Raw genomic sequence first — 16252 nt, 5'->3', positions numbered from 1 at the left:
TTGTTCTGCTTTTGGAGGTGGTGTTAGTTCTGTGTGTGTGTGACGCTGACGTACCATAAAGGAAAAGCGTGGGAAGGAGGAACTCTCTTCCAGCAACTGCCAGAGATGCTGCACTGACCCCGGCTGTTGTTCTCAGGTCCTTTTGTGTGATGTACCTGGGAGTAGCAACAGCTTCCCCACCATGTAGTTCGCAGGATAATGGACCCCACTGTAGTATCTTTGGAGAATGAGCCAGTCATCAGGCACCTTAAAAGGACGCTTGTCCAGGTATTTTTCCTGATTTTAAAAATGTTTTTCTTGGCTGTTGCATATAAAAACCCTTGGAATCTGAAAAGCTGAAATAATTTTTCTATGTGGGCTTATCTTATCTCTTGTTTGGTGATGGCCATGCACAGTTTCTTCCAGGCTGAACTTGGAAGAAGTCTTAGAATTAGTTCTTTGGAGGTTCTTGACACTGCTAACAGAATCAAGAAGACTAAAGCTTCACTTTTTCCTTCCTTCCTTCTCTTAAGAGATCTCAGTATGATTTGAGTATTTTCTGTCTATGACTGCAGTCCTTTTAGAGATTGTATGTTTATGCTGAGATCTAACCGGGATTTTGACTTTAGGAAATTGAAATCAATGAAGAGAGTGACTGACAATATTTCTAAAGCTTTATTTTAACGGCCTTGTACACAGGCTTGTACAGGCCTTGATACAGTACAGTTGTTGTGCGGGTCCTGGATAAGTTTTCTCTTAGATCTCTTTAGAGTCTAGCCTGGGTGTGCCAAGGAACAAGAGCTTCTTGCAGGCTTGAGAAAGTCGGCCGCTGCCTTTGAATATGCTCTCCTGATCGCTGTATTCTGTTTTGCTGGGTTTACATTGCACTAGACACTGATAAAACATTCACCTCTTACTAGGTAACAGGTAATAAGGAAGACAAATTTTTTAAGGATACAATTAAGTTCGTCTTTAATTAGGGTATAATATGCAAAAAGACAAATAATCTTCTCCTGTGATAAAAGTTGAAAAGACATGTGTTGGTATTTCATACCCTTCTCAGTGTTTTTAGTCAGTGATTAGCAATTTATCAGCTTTTAAAATGTATTTCTTTTGCTTATCAATTTGACTGTCACCTCTGGTATCGTCCTGTATTGCTTTCACATCTCCATATTTCATTTTGAAAGTAATTTCAGCTGGCAACAGAGCAGCAGACACTAAGCTGTCCGAGCAAAGTAGAAGTCAGCAAGTTACTATATATAAAGTATTGCATAATATAACCCACTGAAAACAATACTCGATGTGGAAGAGCATTTCTGAAGATGTTTTCCATTACTACCAAAATATGTACCACTTTCATGTAGGGTTTCCAGAAATATTAGACAATTATCTATTAATTATTTTTTAAGAAAGAGTAGAACCTAGCTCAGTACTCGTTTTCCTACTTATCTTTCTCACATTAAGTCTGTCTTAATACTGCAAGTGTGAGCCTGGGTTCATAGCATTTCAATTTTCGTACCCATCTGAAGGCATCAAGCCAGTAACAGTGTGATGATAAACCAGGCGCGTCTCAAAAAGATGCTCCAGAACTGGCCATTGTAGGATCCTACAACAGCAAGAATCACATTGACTTGGGTTCTAGAAGGTCTGTTGCAAAATACAGCTAAACTCCATTGGCCCTCGAGTCAAACACAAGTTTCACGTCCAGGAACTCAGCTCTGTTGTTACTTGTTTCAGTGATCCGAAGTGATGGTCTGGTTTTAAAGAAAGGTTTCTAAAAATATGGGCTTGTTTGCTCGTAAGTTATTTCTTATAACTTTCCCAGAATGATGCAGAAGAGAAGAACTGTTTAATGTCTGAGCATAGAGCAATGTTCTGCAAGCTTCAACGTTACTGCGTGATTCCAGCACTGATATATAGGGGGTTTTAAAACCTTCGGATGAGTCACACTCACCAATTTCCGTTTAAAAAAATAAATAGAAAAACCTGTAAAATGGGTACAGTTGGGCTTGCTTACTTCAGGCTTTTGACACAATGAATTTGTTTGTGTTTTGGTTGGGGAAAAAAAAAAATCTCTAAATTATACCAGTGTTTAAGTTTTGGACTTAGTAAAAATACAGTCTTTGCAAAGCTGAAATTTTCTTAAATACCATATCTGTCTTACATCTGACTGGAAAACAAAAATAAATGTTCAGCTTTTCAGATGTAGACTGTAGACTTTAGACTTTGTACTCTTTGTATTACTTTACATAATAAGATAAGCAGCTTATCTTATGAAGAAATTTTTCTTTTTTTTTTTCTTGGTAAAGAGGTTTTGTTTTTGTTGCTGGCTTCAAGTCTCAGACATGAGATCATCTGGCCCTCTGTTCCACACGAAGGATATCTTCCATGCATTAACAGGCCATAGCCAAAAGGCAGATGTTTTCTCTCAGTTCTTCAGTTGAAATGCATCTTTATGGCTCTATCACAGAATAATTCCCTTTGATCCTTGAAAGATGTTTGGGAACTCCATAGGTCAGTCGTAGGTTACTAAATATAGTGTTAACATGGATTCCATCTTCCTGCCACCAACGACCACTTTGATCCTTTACTTTGTTACTGCAGAGGAGCGAGGCAAACAATGCTTGTGAGTTCTGGCTCTGCCTTCTCATGAACTCCACTCTCTTTCTGGGAAGTAACAGAAGAGCCATCAAGCTTCGGGTCTGCTGGCTGCACATGCCATCTGCCCTTCCAGCAGACTGTCAAGACTCTTTCAGGGGAGACTGGGAGCAGCCAGGTTAGCCTGGGGCTGGGGTCTGGTGTGCCCCACGCTCAGGTGGGGACGGGGATGCAGTGGGGCCAGGCAGGGGTCTTGCCATGCTGCAGAGTGCTCATCCTGGGCAAGTACACTAACCTGTCTCTGGCTTTCACCTTGTAAAATCATCAGGTATACAGGAATGCTACAGGTATGATGAAATTCGTTACTGTAATGTCAGAGATTTTGACACTAAGTGGAATACGTGTCTTGTTGGGGTTTTTAATGCATGAAAGGAGTAACATTTCCTTCCAATTCCACCTTCGAAGAATTAAAGTCTTGTGTATTTGGAACAAGGAACGCATTGAACGACAATTGTGATTTTGCACATTCAGATTTTGTTGCCATTGAAATAATGGGATGTGATGATCATTTGGGGCAGGGGGGAACCCAATATACAAAAAAACCCACAAGAAAACTGTGAGGGGGCTTTTCATATATGTTATGCATTTCTGAGTATAAGTCACTTTGAAGTAGATGATAGCATGTATCTCTGCTGACAAACTTTCAGTCATTAAAAATGGTGAAAATTATTATTAGACTTCTATCTATATTTTCAAAAATTATCTTTCACATTAGATCTGTTCATCAGAGTGATGGATGTGTTGTGTTCTACTTTGGTTACTTAATTGTTCTACTTTGGTTACCCGGAGCTCTGTGCCGGCTCTTCATAGCTGCGTGTAATGATGTGGTTGCCTTATGTTGTGCCAGAGTGTCACAAACCAGTGAATCTGCCCTCGATGTCATTGTTCAATTACATGTGTGTGTATAAGCTGGGATTAGAAATACAGGCTCTTCAAACAAGTTATTTTCCCTGGATTTCATGTTTGCATTCACACTTGAACTTCTTAGAGAAAGATGGATATTAAGATAGATACATGCGTATGACTGCGTGGCGGTAGTCTACAACAGAACACACTACAAAGATGCTGCCATTAGCTGCAGGCTCAAGAAAACTGAAAGATGAACCAGAGTGTGCACATGTGAGGAACCCAAGCAGCCATAACTGTTCTCTGATCTAATCGGATGACTTTTAAAATTCTTTTAACTTGCCATTGTGACCAATTTAATTCAATCCAGATTTAAAAGGAACAATAAATTAAATAGAAAATGTTTTTATTTATATTAGTGGCAGTTGAAATATCAACAGATGCCTCACCTTACTGAAGAGATGTCAAAGAGACTTTCTGAAATGATATCTGTGTTTCTTCTGTAACAGAGAATAGGGTGGTTAATTTGAAATCAAGCTCTTGAAGAAACCTTAGAACCAAGTATCATCCTCTTTACCTACCACCATTAGCAACCGTTATCTCATGTGCAGTGAAAACATTAATATCCTTTCTGTGACTTACTTTTTAGTTCTGAAGAGGAAGATTTAGGTCACAATAAAGTAAATATTTACTTGGGAAAAATGACATGAACAGAATAATCCTTTTGGCATTTGCCAAAGATGAACTTACCTTCCCTTAAACACTGGGTTACAACTAGGGAGGTTGCTGGCTGCATTATATGCTTGCTAACTACAGGGCAAACGCTCAGAGTGAACAATTTGCACTGAATTTACAATCACAAACAACTTGAATGTTACTTAGCATCTGGTCACCTCGAGCCTCTGCGTTAATTCATTACGTTTGTTCTGGTGGTAAGGTAAATTCATTGTCTAGTCTTTGAGCAAAACTTCGCTACCTTATTATGGCAAGATGAGGCGTTTTCTTCACAAGGATTTTACCGATGTCGGAAGACATGGGGCAAAGACACGCTTGTCAACTCTGTATTTAGAGAGTTGGCTTTTCAGTAGTTATCTTGGGTAAAAGCAGCCCAGCAGCCTGTCAAGGACAGGCTGTGGCCTCTCCAAAATGTCCTTAACAGCTGATTTGAGGGATATGTATGTACTGCCTCCAAATGTGGGTTTGCCAGAATGAGAAGGGAAGTAGACCTCATCTGCATAGTCAACGAGTGTATCTTCACATGCCAGAAGTAGAGCTCCCATTACTGGGCATGATAAGATTGTCTGCTTTTGATGATTGCTCCTAGTGTAGGGGAAAGAAAGAAAACTTAAGTGTTACTGTAGCAACTGGTCACTCTGCAAACTTAAGCCAGAATTTTAGACACTTTAAAAAAAGAAACAAATAAAAGCATTACCAAATTTTAAGCTAAATAATGAAATTCACATTGGTTTAGAAATATGTGCTTCCTTTAAAGGACCAAGATCTATTGCAGCATGTGCTAACAATATGAAATTTTGTATTCTCTTAAACTATTTCCCTTTTCTTCTTCTCTGGTCACTTCGTTGTGTCCACGTACAAATTTGATACAATTCAATTCAAGTAATACAAATCCTTTGTGGAGATTTACTGTGATTTGAAGGTAAATTTAAGCCTATTCCTAACTGGCTGTTAAAAAAAATTGATAAAGCTGAAATTACCTTAGTTGAAATCAAAAGTAGTTCGGTACACTCCATTCTCTTTCTAGATATTTCAGTAACTCTTTCCTCAAACCCGTGTAATTCTATATGGGGCAATCTCTGAACCAAAAAGAAAGGTAGGCAGAGTGTAAGGCTGTCACTTTTACCCCTTCGCATGTCATCATTGTTGCTTTAGGTCACCGGATCTGTGCCAAACGCCACAGCAGGCCATCATTCAAATAGAAATTTGAATGTTGTACCACAGGAATAGAACAGTGCTTGGCACATCTGCCCTGGTACTGGGCTGTTGCCCAAAGCCACAGGTTGATATAGATGTCTCCATGTGAGCCCGAGTCTTGTGTTTGGAGTTAAATCAGAGCGAGATGCACAAGTCTCCGAACTTGGTATCTCTTCTTGTGAGTCTGCCAACTTTTTGCAGGGAATACTTTATGCATGTGTGCAGCTCTGTGCTGGTGGTGTTTGAATTTATGGAGATTTGGAAACAGCTGAAGCCTTTTTTTTTTTTTTTAATCACTTCTGACACCCCCCTATTCAATCTGTAGTTCTGAGTGGAAGAAGGTTATTAAGAATATGATTTAGTTTATGTGCTGGCACACGTTATCTAGTAATTGAACTGATGCTGCCCAGCTGGTGAAGCTGATTCAAAATGTTTAGTCAAAGCAACCAGTTTCATTTTTTCTTTAGAGATTGTCCAAGTTTTTATATTTTCATTGAAATTGTTTCTAATTCCATCAATATTTCCAGTAAAGTTGTTAAGCCTAGTTTTATCATCTTACACTTTCAAGTACAGCTGCTTAGGCTGCAAGCTAATTTAATATTGTTTTAATTGAGTTGTTATTCTGTAGGAAGTTAATATTTGCTGTTTACTTTATTCATAATGCTTGTTTGACCTAATCTTTACAAACTGATACTTAGTAAGGCAGGCAATAGCTGAAGTATTTTGAATCTTTACTAAAGTCCGTCTCTGCTTCAGGTTTATGTTCGGTTAAGGCCATTCTTCCGAGAATTCCTGGAACGCATGTCTCAGATTTATGAGGTAAAAACAACTAGACATTACCTTTGAATTTCATTTTAAAATTATGTTCACCTACTTATATCTAAAATAATTACTTTTCCCCCTTTAATCCATAGATCATTCTTTTTACTGCTTCTAAGAAGGTGTATGCAGACAAGTTATTGAACATACTAGACCCTAAAAAGCAACTGGTCAGGTAAAAATAGAAAATTGTGAACATACCTGTTGTAAGCAAACTAACTCCTATTTCCTAACAAATGTGATGAAGAAAGTGATTGTGACATGTTCGTTATTGCAGTGTGTCTCACTAAACTGATTCTTTGTGGTTTTGTCTGGTCTAAGAGTGAGAGAAAAAAAGAAGTGATTGAATTACTGCCTTGGTGATAAGCTTTACATTGCCCTCTGTGGCTGTTCATTCTCTGCAGCACATTAGGCTTGCTCAGAGTATCAGAAATGTGTTTGAGCTGCTTTGGGATACACATTGCAAATAAATATAATGAACTATTAGATTACTTTTAAACCAGTCAAACTTGATTTATTATTTATAAATCATGACTTGTATAGTTATCTTTACAATCAGCATGCTTTTAGTTCTTACTCAATCACAGAATAATTTGTCTGTGGGTTTTGTAGTAGAGTTGTTCTGGGTTTTAATTTCTTAATACTGAGCTTTGTTTGGAAGCGATTGGCATTTCTCAGTAACAGTTCCTTAAGGCATAAAGCAATTCTGCCAGATGAGATTCTTTCTGTTCTCATCTGGAAGGTGGACTGTGGCGTGGGAAAGTTAAATCCAAAGAGGAGTCTTCTCAAGGGTTCACCCTACGTTGCGTGTCCCAAGTAAGGGAAGAGAACAGCTTCTACCTGATTAGTCAGAACTCTGTAAATTCTGTACCTGGGATGTGATTGGCAGAGCACTTCTCTGCATCATTTTATTGTAATATTCTTCAGTGAAAAACTTTATTTTCTTTACACACATAATAAAGTGACCATTTGGACTGAGATTGCGGTTGCATCCCTTGTTTTCACTTGGTGCTTTAGGCACATTGTAACTCATTATCCTTAAGAGCGTAAAGATGAACTGTTCACTAGTTTTAATCCAGGAAAAGTTGTCTTATTGCTTGCTTTTGTGGCACACACAACAGAACCCTAGTTTGGTTTTGGTAAACTTAACTGGCCACTGCGTTTTGAATGGGCAGACAAAAACCAGACTTTCAGATACTTTTGATCATTGGCATATCTGAGCCTAGCTGAATCAGGCAGCCAGACGGAATGCATGTTCAAGTAAGGTATTTGCGCTTACAGAAAATGAGTCTATGCCTGCATCCGTACCGTTAAAAACCTTTCTCCAAGAACCTAACACGCATGATTCAGGACTGCAGTTCTAACTGCATTAGGAACAGGAAAAAGATAATAACGTATACAGCCAAACAGTATTCTAGGAATCTGCAGGAAGATTGGTGTGATGCATGAATTTAGCTGTGATTCATGTGCCGCTGAAAAGCTGACATCAAGGCATGATTAGTTTTGACATTAGCCTAAAGGTAGACTTGTCAGGCACTCACACGTGTGACTCAGAATCTATATATAAATTCACTCGCTGCCGAGGCATCAGCTTATTTTCCTCCATAGCAACATTAGGAACTCAACCCCTTTATGAAATTAAGCACGCTATGTACAGCTTCTAAAACACTTAATTTAAAAAAATAAGCAGCCTTAAAGAAACCATATTGTAATAGGACTGTGTAAAACTCAAAATCTGTCTAGTTTACAGTTTATTTTTAAATAATAATTGTGTTGATATTCCATGAAATTTCAGTTTCATTCCTGGTATTTTTTTAATCTCAGTCCTTTTAGCCTATCCATCCATTTACTATGTATTTCTTCTGTAAGAAATTAAAAGGGAGTAGACTAATTGGAAAGGAAGAAGTTGATGGAATGTTTTGGCCTCAAGGCTTTTTTCAAGCTCTAATAACTGAAATAGGTTAATTGCGAGCAGAGGTAACATAAAGAAAACACTTCTTCTGATACTTTGTGTTCTAGCACGCAGTGGCACAGGGAGGCCGTCTGCTCTAACAGTTGGAACAAAATAAAGGGATAATAAACCCCAGTAAATCAGTACCTGGGCAGGACTAATCTCTGATCTTGGGGCCTTGCAAAATCATTTAAACATTTTGGGTCCCTTTGTACAAATGGTTAGCAAGCAAGAACCTGGTGACAAATACTTGTTACATCTGAGTTGAGCTTTTCTGTTTAAATACAGAACTAGGTTAGTATAAAATCACCTTAACTAGTAATTTTACCAGTAAAAAGCTCAAAAGCGAATGGAAAAAAGGGAAAAATTCTTTAAAAGGAGCTAAGTAGATCAGAAGAGACTAAAAAGGATAACATTTGGCAAAGTTCACTCTTCCCCTATGCAATGCAGATGTTGTAGTTTGTCTCATTAATTAGTATTTTACTTTACTCGCAGGCATCGACTTTTCCGTGAGCATTGTGTTTGTGTACAAGGAAATTACATAAAGGATTTAAACATTCTTGGTAGAGATCTTTCAAAAACGATCATCATTGACAATTCACCGCAAGCCTTTGCTTATCAGGTAAGGACGCTGCTGTCAGCAAACTTCTCAGGTATGGCAAAAAACATTCTGAAGGAACAGTGAAACACTACATTTTTAAGTTTTGTGCTTAAATTTGTATTTAAGTTTACAAACCAAACTGTAACAAACCACTTATGTTTGCTTGCTTTTCTCTTATTTTTGTGACGAGCTGATCAAGTGCAAACTAAGTGACTTCTTACATGAACAGACTGTACAACCAGTCAGTTTTATTTCTCAGTTGGCTTTTCTAAAGAAAGCCCCAGTCTGCTAAGTCTGTTGCTTGGACTCTGTTGTGGATTTAGTTTTTTAATGCTAGTGAAATGATTGAGAACAAATCGCTGGCTGAAATGATGTGCAGCTGTGAAAATTGCTTATGCTGCAATGCTACAAAGTTGTACCCTGGGACTGAGGTTTTCCCCGAGGTCTGGGGAGCAATGCCCGGTAGTGCTACGATCCAGACAGAGGTGCAGAGTGATCTCTGAGGGCTCATCTGCCTCCGTGCGGCAAAGCCCCAACCCCGTTTGACTTTGTGTGCACAAACTGCGTACAGCGGTACACTCTTAGCATCCAGGTGTGCTGTAACATCAGTTTTTCTCAAAATAGCAACGCTTTTCAGTTCCACAGAACTTATAGAGCTAGTTCTGTTTAAGCTTTGATGTGGAGATTTTTGCAGTGAAGTATGCAAAGGAAGGCGATATTTTGGAAGTCAATTTTTATTCAAACTTCAGAGGAAAAATACATATTAATAAACTCTAGCTTGGAAGCCTTTTTCCCCAAAATGTTATTTCACAAGTCCTATTTTTAGATAAATTAAGTATAGATCATGTGTTGATGATTTTTTTAATATTTTTTTTTTTTAACTTTAGCTTTCAAATGGAATTCCTATAGAAAGCTGGTTCATGGATAAAAATGACAACGAACTCCTAAAATTGATCCCATTTCTGGAGAAACTTGTAGAGCTGGTAAGTGTTTCCTTTATTTGGCTCTCCCCCACCCCCGCTCAAAACGTTAGCTAGCTCTCATAAGTATTTTCACATGTTGTAAGATGCTTTGAGTTGCTGAGATTTAGACTGCTAAAAGTCATGTATGTCTCTCTTTGAAAAGAATACTCTGGGCAGTAATTCAAGTATGCATAAGGACTTATTTACATCGCAGAAGACAGAATGTCTTATTCCTAACGGTGCTTTTAATCAAGAAATGGAGAATCGTAACAGCAATTATAATGAAATTGATAATCTGTAGGCATTTAGATTAAATAATGCCTGTTGTCAACTGTGAAGCATGCCTTTGTTCTTAAAACACAAATAAAGTACTCCTAAATTGTTGTGAACATTATGTAGATATTTCTAAAAGTCTCCTGTAGTTACATATATTCATGGCTTGTATGTTGTTATATTAAAATACTGGTGTTAGAAAATGGACCCTGCTAACACCTGATGTATAGATGTGGTCATTCTCCTAAAACACGCACTTTCCCCCCCCCTTTTTCCCCTACAGAATGAAGATGTCCGACCTCACATCAGAGACAGATTTCGCTTGCATGACTTGCTACCCCCAGATTAAAGCCTTTTGTCTAATTACTGAAGGGGGAGAAAATGCAGGACCCTTTTGGACTAAAACAAAACATTGCCATTACTGTTGAAATTTTGCATTTTTGTACCCCGTCTTGCTTTTCTTATCTTTGGTGCCCAACAATAATCAAGGGTTACAGAAAGAGACTTTATATATCTGAGATTGAATACATTCAGTACAATACAGTACAACGCAGTAGGCAGGCTAGAACAGAAAAGTCTTTAGAACTAGTGCAACTCCAATGAAATTTTTTTATGTACAGGACATCTGCAGTTTATAAAGAATTCTGTTTCTGCCACCAGCAGTTTGACCTGTAGAAACACAGGATTTTATGATATAACAGAGATTGAAAATGGACTCTTACTTTCTCTCTGTTCGGTGCTCTAAGTGGGTTTGTAGCCACTTTTCTGTTACTTTTAAGATTCTCATTTCAACAGGAATGGCCAGTAAAAGTTGTTTTATTTTTCCTGTTAAGGTTTATAACCTTTTTACATTTTTGACCTGTATTAGATTAGAATTTCATTATGCATTCCTTTTAGTTGAGGCGCTTCATAGTTTTTCTGGAAATAGCCAAATTTTCCTAGTTTTTTATTAAACAGTTGGATGGCCGTTTTCCTGCTTCGTCTGCCTGCATACTGTATATTTGTTTAAAAATATTCTCTAGTTTTAGTCCATGTAAGTTTCATTTAGAAAGAAACCCCTGCATTTATATTTTCTTTCTGTAATATTCTACTGTAGTTGAAATCTTTTCAAAAATCAAGAGACTGGCTAGATAAGAAGAATATAAGAATTACTAATATTCAGAATATTTTAAAACCATTGTGATGGCATGTACTCTGGACAGACAATATCTGGCAGTGGCACAAGGACTGATGGACAAGGAATACCTCAGACTATGCTGTGCATGCAGCTCTTGAAAGGAGAACTAGCTCGGTCACCTGTTAGGTTTGATGCAATTCCATTACTGCTGCCTTCTGTTTCCTCCAAGACTGACGTGTTCTGCGCAGTGGCTCAGTATTTTAAGGTGTTTGGCATGGGCTGGTGGTACCTCTGTGACACTCGCCGTTACAATCAGTTTAAACTCGGTGTGACAGCGACGGTACCCGGCAGTAACTATGCATAATCCTGTGGTACAGTACACTCCCACGCCACCGAGGCAGGCAGTCCGCTATCATAGTGGTTTCCTATGCTATATGGAAATAGTCTTTCAGCCTTGGGTCTCTAATGCAGCTACGACAAGAGGGCGATATTTTTATAATGGTGTGTAATCTCCTTTTCAGGAGGCTTTTTATGGAAGGTATAATTTGTAAAAGTTAGGATGCTTTGCCTCTCGACTGCATTAACACGCCATAGGCTCAGACTGTTTTTGTGTAAAAGATGTCACAGAACGGCACTTTTTCTAAAGAGAAGTTTGATATTTTGTATGCTTGTTAAGAAAGTACAGTATTGGAAATTAAAGGTGGACAACTGATAATTGAGAAGTATGTCAATTAATTTTTTATGTATATTACCTGTTTACTTGTACAATTTTATTGTACAAATTACATGCAGCTTCATTTTCAAATGAGTCCTTAAAATAAGGAAAATCTTTTTAGGAAAACATTTAATTTTTGTATTTTTGATTTTAAAAGGCATGAGTTATGTCAACTTTTTCCAGTGTATTAATGAAGATTTTAACTTTTCATCAGGTTGAGTGTTTTCTTACTATATTATCTGTTGTGTATGTAGCTAGCACATTGTGTCACTGAACTGTTTAAAAAAATTAGCATGTAGAGCAAGCCTGTTTTGTGGAAAATCCTTATTCATTAAAAAAAAATCATCATGGCAGATTTTCTGCAAAAAAGTGAAAACATTTGCAATTCAGAATACTGATTTTTTTTGTATTTAAAGAAAGGTATTTTGCTTGCAGGAAAGAAATACTACAGATTCATTTTAATGAGAATCTTTTAAATGTATTTATCTTTAGGGCATCTGGGCATCTTTACGCTGTTTGTCTTATGTCTTTATTGAAATAAAATGTACATAACATTACCTTTATATATGCTTTTGCGCAGACGTGTGAACCTTGTAACCACCCCCCTTCCTTCCTGGTTTTATGTCGATAAGACGGTTCTGGAAGTATTTATAGATTTTGAAACTGGTCAGCTTGTATTCCAATTGCTACATGGTTTGCCAGCTATTTCTTAGTTGTTCGTTAAAATGTAAATCTAAATCTGAGATTTTTCAGTAGTTTGACAGTGAAGCCTTGTTTAATGTGGAATTCTTCCAAATTTCTCCAAGTAACTGACATGATAGAACTGCTTTGAAAGTCACTGGTCTACTAGAACGAAAGGGTTTTGTGAAGTAGTTCATCGCTCTTCTCTGACTGTGAAGAGAGATGATCATCCGTTCAAATAATGTCCTTAAACACGTGGGTCCTACCTTTGGCTAAAACCATTCAAAAAGTGCTTTCTTTAGTTATGGAAACCAAAGCATACATTGCACTTTACAGCTGTATCTGTATTGTGATGATCAGATCAGTGAGGGAGATCAAAATGTAAATGGAGGGATTTAGTTCTACATAGCTGCACAGCAAAATAACAGAGACTGCTTAGTAAACATATTAAATATTAATATTTTAATGCGCTGCAAGTCTGGTATTTATCATTCTGAACTTTCTTTGCAGAATGAGTCTACCTTCTTCAAAATGTAAGTTCCTAAAAATGTCAAACACTTCTGGTACAAACGGTCTTTGCATGAAGCAAAGTTCTAATCCCTCAGGTTTTATTTTTGTCGTGCTAGTCTCGAGGGTGAGACTTAACCGTTTCTCTGCTGAGAGTCTGCATCCAATTGTGCACACCAAAACTGACGCCGATAACCGGGGGAGCCTCAACTACGTGCGTTACTTGAGTCTTGAATGTAGAATTGCGGAACTCAAGCAGTTAATCTTGTAGCTGTATCATTTATTCCAATTTTATGTATTTTTAGAAAACACAACATCCTATTTCCAAAGTTCTTAATGGTTTCATTTGTGGTCTTTTGCTTGATCGTGGTAATCGTGTGTTAATTTTACATGTCCATATGCATTCTGTTCGAGGTTTGAGCATTCTTGGCTCTGACAGCAAAATAACGTCTTTCATACTTGTTTTGGCAATACATGTTCAATCTTTTTTTTCTTCCTCAAGTTGCTATATAGCTAGGCTAGTGTTCACCTTGGTGTAACTTGCTTCCTTTCCACCTTTGATTCATTTCACCTTCCATCTCTGTAGGAAAACGTGTTTTCATTACTTTTGAAGTGTATCTGAAAGTCTGAATGTTTCCAGACCCGATTAAAAATCTCTGAGAACAGGAGTGGTGTCAACCAAAGGCACACTAAGGAGACATACCTTCTTTAAACCAAGCACCTAACTGCATTATCAGAAATAGCGGGCTGTGCGAGCACTGGGCCAAAAGAGAGCAGAACGTGGCAGGAGCGGTGCTGGCTCATTCTGCTGCTGCAGCAGAGCCCTTGGAACGGTTTGCCCTCACTCGCTGCGAGAAGCAAGCATCCTTCTCGTGGCACGTGGTGCCCCTCCCCAAACGCAGCTCTGTCCGATGCCTGTTCGAGGGCAGTCCTACTGACACGTGGTGGAAAGAGCATTGAGCCCTGATGGGAACAGGGCTCCCCTCTGCCGCTGGCGGAGCAGCAGTGTGGGCCCGCCGTCTGAAACAGCTGCTAGCAGCAGAGCTCGTTGTTTGGTAAGGAAAGCTGTCCAGAAGCACAGGAATAGTGTGATGCTACTGAGTAAATACCCGTATTCCTTTATTTTTCCTTCTGGTTCTGGCTTCCTTATTGCATTGCAAATCGTACCCTTTATTCTTCTTTGTCTACACCAACTTGAATCAACCACATATTGTTAGTATATTAAAGTAGATGAGATTCTTCACGATTTATATGAACGCTAAGGCAAGCCCCTGCCTGTGATACGATGCCTGTATCGCAGGGGCCTGCGGACACTCTTGCTGTCACACGTTCCTCTTGCTCCCGAGCGAGCACTGGAGTAGCACTGAGTACACCCGAATGTGGGGAATGAGAGAAGTTAACCAGTTCACCGTGCCTCTTCCGTCCCCTTGCTGCGCTGTGCTCCTGCTATGTTCCGTCTGAAGTACGTGGAGAGCACACCTTTGCAAAGCTAAAATTTCAGTGTAAGATTACTGCTGGCGTAGTTGAAATGAATCAAGTCCAGATAGCTAAATTCTAACTTCACAGCAGTCACGGCCAGAAAGTAAACATTCACCGCCTATTGTCACTTTACAAAAATGTAAACGGCCTGGCAATGCCGACCCGTATGGTACGGGCTCAGCTGGACAAGTTCATTCCAAGAGGTGCAAAGAGAAACTAGTCACATTAAAATCGTGTCTTCCACCATACGTCGAGCGTGGAGTTAGGGAGGCAGTACTCTTCTGGTGACAGGACTTCTGTGGATCTCTGGGGCAAAGAGGACAGGCGGTACCGTTGGTTGGCAGTCGTGCCAGTGCCACGTCTCAGGCCATTAAACTTCCTTAAACTCATTATCAGAGATGGATACAAGAAGAAAAGCAATCGCGGGCGATGTGGTGAGCACCAGACTGCAGTGCACAGCTAATTGTTCCTGGCCCTCGCCTCCTGCGAGCGAGGTAAATGTCTTTGTTTTTGGAAGACCAGTGCCTCTTTCTGGGAGAAGTAATCCATCATGGGTGGTCCATCAGTGTCTTCAGGCAAAAGGATTGTTCTGAGGATTGGAGTTAAAAGGGAGTTTAAAATCCATTCTGCGAATAGTATAACGTTGGAATGCGAAGGCTGACAAGAAAACCTGGGATCGCAGCAGTTCCCCAGCGGTCTGGGCTGACGGAGCGCTGGGAGGCTTTCACTGCCACGTCTCCTTCCCTCCCCGTGGCAGGTCAGTCGCTTCCTTCTGCCAGCACTGGGCTCATGCGCCTGCGTGGTAGAGCCTGTGCTGGGAGGTGATCCGGCCGAAAACTCGCCTGGAATGAATGGAAGAGGAGAAAGTGGGATTGTGGCAATGGGGCTGCAGGGCGTAGGTCAGTTAAAGCTGCTGGGGGGTGGAAGCTAAGTGAAGTTCATGGGAAGACAATTTTTCTGTAAAGAATAATTGTGGCATTAACCTCATTTGGCTGGAGAACAGCATCACCTGTGTATCTTGAAGACACTAAAGGACTGCTCTCAAAGGTCTGATTACACCAAATGGCATGCCAGGTTTGCATCTTAGGTTCTTGATACTTAAATCCTCAACAAGCTGATAAATGGCTGATGAGAAGTAGCATACGCGCATCATTTTCTGAGCTAGTAGTCATAATTTTGTTAAAAAAGCAAACAAAAAAAAAACCCAGTGAAACTTTGACAACAAGGGTGTTTGGAAGCAAGCAAGGATGGTCTGCTAAGGATGAACTTGTCTGGACTTTGTGAAGAACATCGCTACTCTGGCTGTCTTGTCCCGTGTAATGTAATACCGGTTTGCTTTATTTTTTTTTGATACTTGCAAAAATGTTATTGTACTGATAGGCTGAATCTTGTAAAATACCATCGGAAGAGAACTCATGTTCTACAAATTTGTGTTTCTTCTGCAATCATTTCTAGTGTATAGCATCATAAAGATTTATATTAAATATTTATGCTCTGGCTACTGTTTTTATGATTTTCAGCTGCTAGCATCCTTCAGTGAAGACTGTTTTCTGTAAAGCAAGACAGTTCTCATGTCTGTTTTCAGCCTTTAAAGCAGGAGGAAAAGAAGCGTTGTGTACATGTTTTAAAAGCTAAGGATACCAGAGGCCGGACAAGGGAAAGAATAGATTTTTACAGCAGATTCTTTTAAGATGGTCTTGCTTTGAGCCTGATTTTCAATGCGTGATACATA

At 39.1% G+C, this 16252-nt stretch overlaps 1 protein-coding gene and 1 long non-coding RNA gene across 4 annotated transcripts in view; both read left to right on the top strand.

The window, feature by feature from the left end:
• Positions 1-12410, top strand: part of CTDSPL2 (CTD small phosphatase like 2) — a 43877-nt gene extending 31467 nt beyond the window's left edge. For all 3 annotated transcript variants that reach the window (XM_054836476.1, XM_054836477.1, XM_054836479.1), the window contains 5 exons: positions 6172-6234; positions 6330-6409; positions 8681-8807; positions 9674-9769; positions 10305-12410. In XM_054836476.1, the coding sequence (XP_054692451.1) occupies positions 6172-6234; positions 6330-6409; positions 8681-8807; positions 9674-9769; positions 10305-10370 (432 nt within the window). In that variant the 3' untranslated portion in view covers positions 10371-12410. The remainder of the gene's footprint in view (positions 1-6171; positions 6235-6329; positions 6410-8680; positions 8808-9673; positions 9770-10304) is intronic.
• Positions 1-16252, top strand: part of LOC129210586 (uncharacterized) — a 131424-nt gene that overhangs the window by 98915 nt on the left and 16257 nt on the right. The gene's annotated exons all lie outside the window — the stretch shown is intronic.

This window comes from Grus americana, chromosome 10 (genome assembly GCF_028858705.1).
Source record: "Grus americana isolate bGruAme1 chromosome 10, bGruAme1.mat, whole genome shotgun sequence".
NCBI lineage: Eukaryota > Metazoa > Chordata > Aves > Gruiformes > Gruidae > Grus > Grus americana.
This window is presented reverse-complemented; position numbering and strand designations above follow the sequence as displayed.